General features: G+C 24.7%; 1 protein-coding gene across 1 annotated transcript, besides 11 other annotated features; it reads right to left on the reverse strand.

Annotated features, from left to right (window-relative positions):
• Window positions 1-7: 7 nt before the first annotated feature.
• Window positions 8-118: a microsatellite.
• Window positions 119-140: 22 nt separating this feature from the next.
• Window positions 141-4829: a repeat region.
• Window positions 4826-4887: a repeat region.
• Window positions 4888-4924: a microsatellite.
• Window positions 4925-4947: 23 nt separating this feature from the next.
• EDI_303700 (DNA-directed RNA polymerase I subunit RPA2, putative) lies at window positions 4948-8268 on the reverse strand (the record flags this gene model as incomplete). Its single annotated transcript, XM_001740644.1, has 1 exon — window positions 4948-8268. The coding sequence occupies one exon, from the start codon at window positions 8266-8268 to the stop codon at window positions 4948-4950; it is 3321 nt and encodes a 1106-aa protein (XP_001740696.1).
• Window positions 8135-8174: a sequence feature (AT_rich).
• A 29-nt stretch (window positions 8269-8297) lies between the features above and the next one.
• Window positions 8298-8465: a microsatellite.
• A 91-nt stretch (window positions 8466-8556) lies between these two features.
• Window positions 8557-8584: a sequence feature (AT_rich).
• Window positions 8585-8883: 299 nt separating this feature from the next.
• Window positions 8884-8981: a sequence feature (AT_rich).
• An 11-nt stretch (window positions 8982-8992) lies between these two features.
• Window positions 8993-9080: a microsatellite.
• A 2-nt stretch (window positions 9081-9082) lies between these two features.
• Window positions 9083-10867: a repeat region.
• Window positions 10868-10884: 17 nt separating this feature from the next.
• Window positions 10885-11073: a microsatellite.
• Between the last annotated feature and the right edge of the window lie 5 nt (window positions 11074-11078).

Below are 11078 nucleotides of genomic sequence, written 5' to 3' on the forward strand. Positions count from 1 at the left end.
TTTCTTCTTTTGATTTATTTCTTTATTTCTTATTTTTCTATTTTATTTATTTTCATTTGATTCTTATTTTCATTTCTTGTTTTGATTATTTTGTTTTGATTTAATTTTAATTTTTATTATTTAATATATTTTTGATTATTAGATCCTTTTATCAATGCAGAATATACAACAAATTTTGTTGCCATGCCTATTGAGTAATACCATAGGGTCTTGTAAAGAAAATCAAACAAGACACAGGTATTCAAGTTCAAAGAAAAGAAAGGACTTCAATAGCAATAAAATGCATAATAATTATGATAAAAGAAATAACAGGAAAAAAGGGTTTAGGAAAAGAAGAACACAAAGAAAAACAAATAAGAAAGAAAGTAAATATAATGATAATAAACATTATACAAATAAGAAACCTAAATGGTTAACAACAAAAGAAATTCAAATGAAAATTAAAAGAATAACAAGAAAATGGGAGAAAGGAGAATATTCAGAAATACTTAAAAAGTACGAAGGTAAAGAAATGGTATAATATTCTCCAAGAAGTATATTCAATAAGAAAGAAGAAAACACTAGAGAAAATCAAAGAAGAATTCAAAGATAAAACAAAAGATTGGAAAAGTGAAGATATTAAAACAATTGAAGAAGAAATCAAAAACAGAAATCCAATCAAAGAAATGAATGATAGATGTAAAGCTGCAAGAATAATAAATGAAAAAGAAAATAAAGGGAAAACACAAGATAAAGAAGAGAAAAAGGAAGAAGAAGGCAACAAAGAAGAAATCAACACACTTCAAAATAAAATTAAAGAAATAGAAGAAACTATTAAAGAACTTCAAACAAAAAAGATGGAAGAACCATTTCAGATGAAATGATTCAAAAAGCACGAGAAACAGTCAGGAAAGAGTTTGAAGAAGAAATAAAAAAGATTCAAACACAAATAAACAATATTCAAACTACATTTAATGAAATAAGAAAAGAAAACTCTAAATTAAAAGAGGAAAATAATACATTACAAGGAAAAATAAATGAAGCAAATGGTAGAAGGAACATAGAAGTAGGAGGCAAGGATGAAACCATCCGAACACTCCGAGCTAGCTATGAGAAGCTGAAGAAGGAGAAGGACGAAGTCCTTAAAGGTGCTGAGCTGGAGAAGAAGAAGGCTGATGCGCTGGAGAAGAGTGCTGAGCTGCTAGAGAAGAACATAAGAGATAAAGAAAATCAAATCTCTGTATATCAAAAAAGTGCGATTCAAAACTATGAGATTGCAGAAATAACAAGAAAAGAACTAGACCATACACAAAGAGAAAATGAAGAACAAAAACAATTAATATCAAACCAACAAGAAAGTATCGAAAATTTTTTATCCCAGAAGGAACTGGAGAAGAAGAAAACAATGACTCTAGTGATAAATACACAACCAATACTGAGAACATAATCTGGGACAATACAAATGAACCAAACTACCCCTATGAAAAAGACAATTCTGGAAATAGAAGAAGAAGGGAGCAAAACACTGAGTGTCAAAAAACAAGAAATGATAATCAGTCAAGAAGAGAAGAAAACACAACAAATCAAACAAATAGAATTTTAATTGATGTGTTGTATTGTTTTGCAATTAATTTGTTAAATAAGAAATTAAATAAGAAATTAAGAAATGAACAAATAGAAAGCATAATAAAAGTAATAAACATTAATGTAAATAATGAGAAAGAATACATTAATAATATTAAAAAGTCACATAAAATAAAAGAAACAACTAAAAGATATATTAAAATGAAAGTGAACTCCATCATAGAAGGGAAAGTAGAGTGTAACCCAATAATAAAAAACATTATCATAAAAAATAACTCTACTGATATTGATGATGAATATCTTAACTCTATCATCACTCAAGTTAAAGGAATGAAAATAGATAAATGTGTAAATATTAATTACTACTGGAAAAGGAAAGAAGCAGATAAATTAATTAGAGAAATTAATAACAAATGGGTATGGTCAGGAGAATAGAAAATCTACAAGAAGATATGAAAAGGATTTCAATGTGTATGTACTATTATCTCAAAAATAAATTTAAATGAGATAAATTTGATGAAGTAAAAGAAATCCTAAGGAAAATAAATAGATTAGAAGATCTAATCAAGGGAAGGAAATGGTACAGAATAAAATGTATCATGAGATTAAATGAACAAGATATAGATGAAATTAAAATGAAAGCATAAGAAAGAATAAAGTACCTAAAATATATGATGATAATGATTAAAGAAAGAATTAAATTTAATAAGAATGAAATTGTCAGAATCAATTCAAATAAAATCATGTTTGATTCTAATAACAAAATTAAAATAAAGAAGAAAGACCCACAAAATGAAATATACCCAAATAACGATTTACTTTAGAATATTTGAAATCGTTATATGAAACACAGGTGATATTAAATAAAGAACATTTGAAAATAAATCAAATCATCTCGTGGAATGAAAGATACAGGAATTATGATATGTCATCACCACATTGGATGATTTAAATTTAAGAATGATGAAAATAAGTAATTGGAAATCACCAGGTATTGACATTATATATTTGTATTATTAGAAGAGAATGTCATCATCAAGAGATTCCATTCTTAATATCTTCAACTAATGGTTAAACTTCCCCGAAAACATCCCTCTAGACATGGTAAGTGGAAGAACTATACTTATCCACAAAGGAGGTGATAGGAACGATGTCACTAATTATCGTCATATCAGTTGTACAAATGTAATAATGAAAGTATTTACCTCCTTATTAAAAGATAAGATTCATAATAGAATTAACATGAATAATGAATCATTAAAAATTAGTAAAAATCAATTATGATGTAAACTGCAATCTCTTGCTGATAAAGAAGGATTAATTAACAGTTATATGTTAAAGCAGTAAAAAGAAGAAAAATACACAAAATATGTAGAATCATATTATGATATTAAGAAAACATATGAATCAGTAAATCATGAATAGGTAATAGAATCACTTAAATATTTTAATGTAGAGGGTGTCGTCATAGATATTGTAGAAAGTATGATGAACAGAATGAAGATATTCATAGGATATAAATATAATGAATATCCAAGATGTATTAAATTGATGAATTTTACAAGGTGATTCATTATCATTTCTACTCTTCATCATCAAAATGAATATAATTTCTCAAATCATAGAAGAGAAGTTCCCAAAATCAAACCATACATTGTATATGGATGATTTGAGAATAATGACACAAAGTAGTGAAGAAATGGGAACAACCCATAATGAAATTAAAGAAATAATAAGTGGAATAGGGATGGAAATGAAAATAAATCAGGAATGATATTAAAGAACATTAATAAAATACCAGATTGAATACAAAACATCACATTAATTGAAGGAGAGGACTTGTATAAATATTTAGGTGTATGGCAGTCAGATGAAATTAATGATACCTTCAATTGTAAAATCATCAAAGAAAAGATGATGAAGAAAATGGAAGAAATAAATACTGATGAAAGTAGTAATAGAAGTTATATTACAAGAATTGATATTGAAGTAATACCCATCTTCAGATATTCAGCATCAGTAGTAAATTGGAAGGTAACTTAGATAGAATGGACTTTGAGATAAGAAAATATTTAAGAAAGGCAAAATACATTGTTGTAACTCCAAAGACCGTCTATATGTCAATATAAATGAAATGGGTGAATGATTAATAAGCCTAATAGATGAATATGTTATTGAATTAATTATAAGAGTAATGTACTATTGTACAAGAGTGAAATAAGAAATAACATATTAGATAGATGGTATTCCAAGAAAGGAATATGGAATAGAATTAAAAAAGTACTAAGTCATAAGATCCCAGAAACGAAAATAGAAGAAATAATAAATGAATTTATTGAAAATAAAAAAGAAAAAGAAGTAGTAGTAAAAATAAAGAAAATAATGACCAACAAATACATCAAAAAATTGAAATCAAACAAGTTGACATTTTAGAAGATGGTTCGAGTCAAAATTTGTAGATAAAACTACTACAATAAATGCATGGAAGTCCATCAATATAAAGAAAAATGCATTTCTTCAATTAACTAAAATGCAAGATGGAGCAATATTTTGTGGGTACAGGAAAGCGAAAATATTAAAAAATGAAAGATTGAAGTACTGCCCACTTTGTAAATACAAGACATCCACAGTAGAACACATTCTACTATCTTGCATTGGTCATAAAAAATCACAAATGGAGAAACATGACCATATTGGTATTATCATATTAGATAATAAGAAAATACACAGGAAATAAACAATACAAGAAACCCCCATATGAAACAGTGTTCCAATACAATGACATTACTATGATATTGAACAAATAAATAATGCCAAAAAGTGATGGACTATATCATAAAAGACCAGATATATATGTAATAAATAAAAAGAATAAAACTGGTCTAATAATTGATATGACTATTGTGGCAGATCATAATATTAATGGAGCATATTGGAAGAAAAGAAATATGTATAAGGAATTAAAAAATAGGGTAATGAAAATAGAGAAATTAAAGGATGTCAAAATAATTGGAGTAGTAATTTCAATAAATGGGCTAATAAATGTAGAAAGTATTAAATTAATTAAAGAATTAAAAATCGAAATTAGACATCACTAAAGAAATTAAAAACATTGTAATTAAAAACTTATTGATATCATTGAACATTGCTTCTACCACAACCAAACATATGATGTTGGACTACATGATGAAGACTCATTGACAAGATTAGTCTCCACTGAGACAGGAACAATAGACACAAGTTCTATTAATAATTAACTGCTTTTTATTTGTTACAAATTCAATACTTTGTTTATATCATGTTTTCTATCATTTACTTATATTAAAAAAAAAATAAAAAGAAATAATAAAAAAAAAAGAAATATAAATCAATCCAAAAGTTCAATTAAAAACTGTTTCTATCAACTTTTAAATTTAATCTCACATTCATTGCACTTAATTCTGCAGCCAAATATCGGAATACATAAGGGATTTGAATCTTTTTAACAATAGAAGTTGGACCACAACTTTGACAAATCATTTTATCATATTCTTTAGAACGTTTAATAGTACAAATACTACCACATTTTGTACAAACATAATGATAACATTTATCAGAACACTCAAACAATCTATCATGAACTAACATAGATGTACCATGAGCAACTAAAGAATCTCTTTCCATTTCACCGAATCTAATTCCACCACCTCTTTTTCTTCCTTTAATTGGTTGATGAGTAACAATACTAATAGGACCAGTACTTCTAACTTGATATTTATCTTTAACTTGATGAACTAATCGTTGATAATAAACAACACCAATATAAATATCTGATTGTAATTCATTGCCATAAATTCCAGAATATAAAGGTTCACTTCCATAATAATTATATCCATATTTTAATAATTGTTTTCCAAAATAATCAACAGCAGTATTTTCTTCATCAAATTTAAAAGGAGTAGCATCTTGATATTCTCCTTTTAATGCACCTACTTTACTTGCCATACTTTCAACTAACATAGCAATTGTCATACGAGATGGGAAAGCATGTGGATTAATAATAATATCTGGTGTCATTCCACTTTCAGTAAATGGCATATCTTTTTCTTGATAATGAAGTGATAAAGTACCTTTTTGTCCATGCCTTGAAGAGAATTTATCTCCAATAACAGGTGTTCTATTATATCTAACACGAACAACTGCCTTTTGTAATCCAGAATCAATATTATCCCCTCCAACAATTCTAACACTTTCAATATATCCACGTTCTCCCATTAATACTTTACCTTTAATTTTTCCTGTAATTTTATCAATATGAGAATAAATAGGTGAATTTTCAAAAATTTCACCTGGTCTTGGTAATCCATCATCATCTAAATGTTCATCAAAAATTTCTCCTGAACTTGTTATTCCTGAAAACATTTCATTCTTTTCTCCTTCTTTTTCAAAATCTACTTTATATGCTTTATATTGACTTCCATGACCAAATCCTCTTTCAATAGCTGATTTTTTAATAATTAATGCATCTTCCATATCATAACCTGTATATGAAATAACTGCAACAATTGCATTAGCTCCAGTTGGATATTCATTAAATCCAAATGGTTCCATTAATGCACATTGACAAATTGATCTTTGTGGATAATGTAACCATAATAATTTAGTATCTGATCTATATTTATTAGAAAGTGCTGGAATACCCATAGTTTGTTTTGCCATTTGACATTGATACATATTTCTAGGTGATTGATTCATATGACAAAATGGTGTTAATGTAGCTAATAATGATAATGAATTTAATGCTGAAATTTCTTCATATTCTGCATTATTCATTCCTTCTATAGAATCTCCACATTTAATATCTAAGAAAACTTGTTCATATGGTCCAATATTAACTATATTTCCTGTTGCTCTATGAATAACTGGTCTAATCATTTGTCCTGGTAAATTATTTAAATATAATGCATGATATCCATCTTGAAGATATCCATCACAATATCCAATTTCTAATGTATTTGGAATTTTAGGATTATAAATAGCTCTTTCATATCTTAATTGTTGAACAAATGAATTAATTTCATGTGGTGAAACTTTTCCAATAACTTTTCCATTTAATAAAACTGGAATATAAATTGATGGTAATTTCATAAATTGTGTTGATACCATTCCAAGTTCAGTACATAAATCAATAATTTTTTGTTCTGGTAATGGATGTTTTCTTGCATTAATTCTACATGAAACTGCAAAATGATTTAATAATCCACATGGTGCTCCATCAGGAGTATGTACTGGACACATAAATCCCCATGCTTCTGGAACTAATTTTCTAATTGATGTAGTTTTCATAGTTGTATAAAATGCTCCTCTATGAACTGAAACAAAATGACTAGTAAAACGAGAATGATTTAAACGTTCTGCTGTAATTGAAAATCCATTTGTTTGTTGAAGATCTGTAGTAGAACTTGTTTCAAAATTTCCTGTAGAAATAAAACTTTTTATTCTTGTACCAAATGATTTAGCTACATTACTAAGAATTCTTTGAAGATATACTCTTTCTGTTATTTTACTTCCTTTTTTAACATCTTTTAAATCTTTAAGAATAAATAACCTTGCTTTTGATAATATATTTTGAATTTCTTCTTTTATTACTGTTTGATATAAATGTCCTGGAAGTAAAACTCCTTGACTCATTGGTGTATCAACTCCTTCTTCATCAATTTCTCCATGAACTAATGCAAATAATTTTTGTAACATAAAAATAAGTAAATCTGATTTTTCTGAATATGATGAAAGATGAACTAAACAAAATTCTTCTAAAACTCTTTTTCCTAATTCTATATCATTTACTCCTTCAGTACTATCCATAATAAGTCTAAATTTACTTCCAATATATGATAATACTTGTTCGGGTGTATTTAATCCATTTAATGGACTTCCATTTTCTCTTCTAACAAGCATTTCTGCTGCATTAACTAAATTAGAATTTTCATAATTATTCATTGTAATTAATTCAAATATTTCTCTATCTGACATTCCTCCATATACTCTTAATAATAAAACAACTGGAATAAAAAATTCTTGTTTTTTAAATATAAATCTAAGTGTTACTTTTCCATTATCTAAAAAATGTAATGTATTTGTTAATGTCGTAATATCTTCTCTCATACATCTAATAATTATTCCATATTTTGTAAAATGAGCTCCTTTATTTGTCCAACTTGGTCTTATTACTGCTAATGGATGATTTGCTTTAGCATAAACAATCATTCTTAAATATCTTTCTATTCCATTAATAATAAAATATCCTCCTATTTCATGTGGATCTTCTCTTATATTAATACGTTCTTCTGGTGTTATATATTCACTTCCAATCCAACATTTACTTGTTCCTACCATAATTGGAATTTCTCCTCCATCAACTTCAATTGTTTTACTCGTTTCATTTTCTTTTATTGTTATTGTTAATCTAATTTTTCCTGAATATGTTAATGCTGCACTTCTACACATATATGGAAATAATGGTAATCCATTATATCTTGGTTTTTCTATTGAAATACCTGTACATGAAAGTTCCATTAATTCTGTTGAATCCTTTTTAATAATTTTATATTTTTTCATATATTTTAATATATCTTCTTTTCCTTTTTCAAGAAAATAATTAAAACTTTCTGTATGTGCTCTTGTTAATTCTTTAAGTTCGTTAGATGGTTTGTTTGGATTTAACATATTAATCTTATAGTTACTATCTAAAACCCTTTTACTTCTTTCTTTCTCTCTTAATTCTTTCTTATTTTTTTTTACTTTTCTTCTCTAAAACCCTTTTTTTTTTTCTTTTTTATCTTTCTGTTTTATATAACGCTTTTTATTTCTTCTTCTTTTTATTCTCTTTATTCATTTTCAATCCTTTTGTTCTTTCTTTATTTCCATATTCATTACTTTTTGTTCTTATCAACCAATTCTTTTTCTTATGAATTATTTATTGAACTTTTTTTTCCTTCATTCAAACAAAAGTACTAAAAAATCTTTTATTTAATTAAATTATCCAATTATTAACTTTTTTGTATTAATTGTTCCTCTTTTTAATTTATGTTGATTCCTTTTTTTTATTTGTTAATCTCTAATTCTATTTCTTCCTTTCTTCTTTGAAGTAAAAGAATCTTTGTATTCTATTTATTCATTTAACAACTATATCCAACCCCTTAATCCATTAATTTTAGTTATTCTTGACCATACATCGTACACAATGTTTCTGTACTTCCTTCATTATTATTCCTTTTAAAAGTTATCAAAAGTAACTATTAATTTTTTTAAATCACATTGACATGTAAAACCTAGTCATTGTTATTATAATCAATGAAAATAATGAAAATATTATTATAACAATGATTGAATAAATATAAAAAATATGAATTAAAGTTATTATTTATAATTTATTATTTCTTTTTCATTAAAAATAAAATATCAAATTATAATATTAATAAATATATAAAATAAGAGATAAGAGAATATTAAGAAGAATATAATAATAAAATAAAATATAATCATTCTTTGTTATTATTATTTTATATTAGATGTTATTTTATTATTTTATGTTTGTTTATATTGTTTGTTTATATTTTATTATTATTTATTGTTGTTTATATTATATTATTTATTTATTATATGTTGTATTGTTATTTATCATTGTTAATATGAAATGAATAATAATGAATAAATATAAAATAAGAATAAAAAGATATAAGAATATAACATAAATAATAAAATAAGAAATAGATAATAGATATAAAGATAAAAGAAGAAGAACAAAATAAATAAATATAAAATAATATAAATAAAATAAAAAATAAATAAAAAAGAATAAAATAAATATTTTATTATATTTTTATTTATCTTTTATTCTTATTTCTTTTTATTATTTATTAAATTAACATAATGAATATGAGTATTTCAAATAAAATAAAACAAGAAAGAAATATGAACATTTTTATATTCACCATTTCATTTATTGATAGATGAAATGTTCATATTCATTTATTGATTTTATTTTATATTCTTTTTTAGTTATTATATTTCAAATAAATAATAATGAATAAAAATCATTTCATTTCAATTACAATGAAATGTTTTGGTGTGAAATATTCTGGATATTGTTTTCCACAAAGTGCATTTGTTATTCCTTTATATGAAAATGAAGATTGTTCACAATATGATTTTGTTTTATCATTTTCTTTATAAACAACAATATCACCTCCATATCCAAATTCAAACAAACAATTATCTGATTGATTAAATAAATAAAATGCAAATTGTGGTTTTTTAATATCAAATTTCATCATTCCTTGTATTCTTCTTTTTGATTTTAATGAAAATAAAAATGATTTTGGATCATTTATCCAGTTAAAATCACCAGCTTTATCAATTTTCACATTAATATATCCTCCAAATTTATTTCCATCTTCATCTTCAATAATAATTATTATATGTTCTTTATTCATTATTCTTTGATCAAATACTGATGTATACTGATTCCAATCATCAACATCTGAATTAAATAATATATTAGATACTTTTCTATTTGTCCATTTTTCTAGTTGTTTCATTTCTTCAATTGTGTTCATCCCGTTCATTATTCTTAATCTTTCTCTTTCTTGTTTCTTTCTTTCTTTTTCTTTTTTCTTCTTCCTCTCTTCATAACTACTATAATATGTGTTCCATCCTTCTTTCTTTTTGTTAAATTCTTGGGTGATTTTATCTGCTTCTTCTGGTGTTCTCAATATTTTATTTTTCATGACCATTTCTTCAATTGAAATGATTTTATTGATTATTTCATTCCGTGTTTTAATTAGTATTTCTTCATCTTTATTACTTTCTTCTATTATTTTGTTTATTTGATTCTTTATTATTTCTATTCTTTTATTTGTTTCTTGACTTTTTTCTATTACTAGTTTTCTTCTTCTTTCTATTTCAACTATTCTATCAATCATCCCTTCTCCCAGTTTAATAGCCTGTTCATATGTTTCATTTGATTTTATTTCAAATACTTCATTTTTAATACTTCCTAAATAATAATGATAATGTTTGTTAATATCATCAATTGATTGTTGAATATTTGGGAGTGTTTCTATTTCTTCTTTAAAGAATTGAGTGTTCTTGTTTATTAACTCATCCATTTTAATTTAATGAATATCAGATCAAAATCAGATGATTAAATACTTAAATACATGTTTATAATATATTATTTTATTTATTATTATAATATTTTATTATTTCATTTTTATTGTTTTAAATAACAATATTCTATAATAAAATTAATAATAAAATAATATTATTTAATATTATTGTTTTATCTATAATTAGTTCATCTTTTATTTATCACTTTTATTCTTCATTCTAAATTTTTTATTTAACTTTTATATATCCAATTGTTGCTAATTCATTCACTTCATTCATTACTCCATTTCTTTGTTTTATTGTCTTTGTTTCTTGTTTATTATTTCTGTAGCTTTATACCCTTTATTTATTTCTTTGTTTCGATT

The sequence above is a fragment of the Entamoeba dispar genome, genomic scaffold (assembly GCF_000209125.1).
Source record: "Entamoeba dispar SAW760 scf_1105229463143 genomic scaffold, whole genome shotgun sequence".
NCBI lineage: Eukaryota > Evosea > Mastigamoebida > Endamoebidae > Entamoeba > Entamoeba dispar.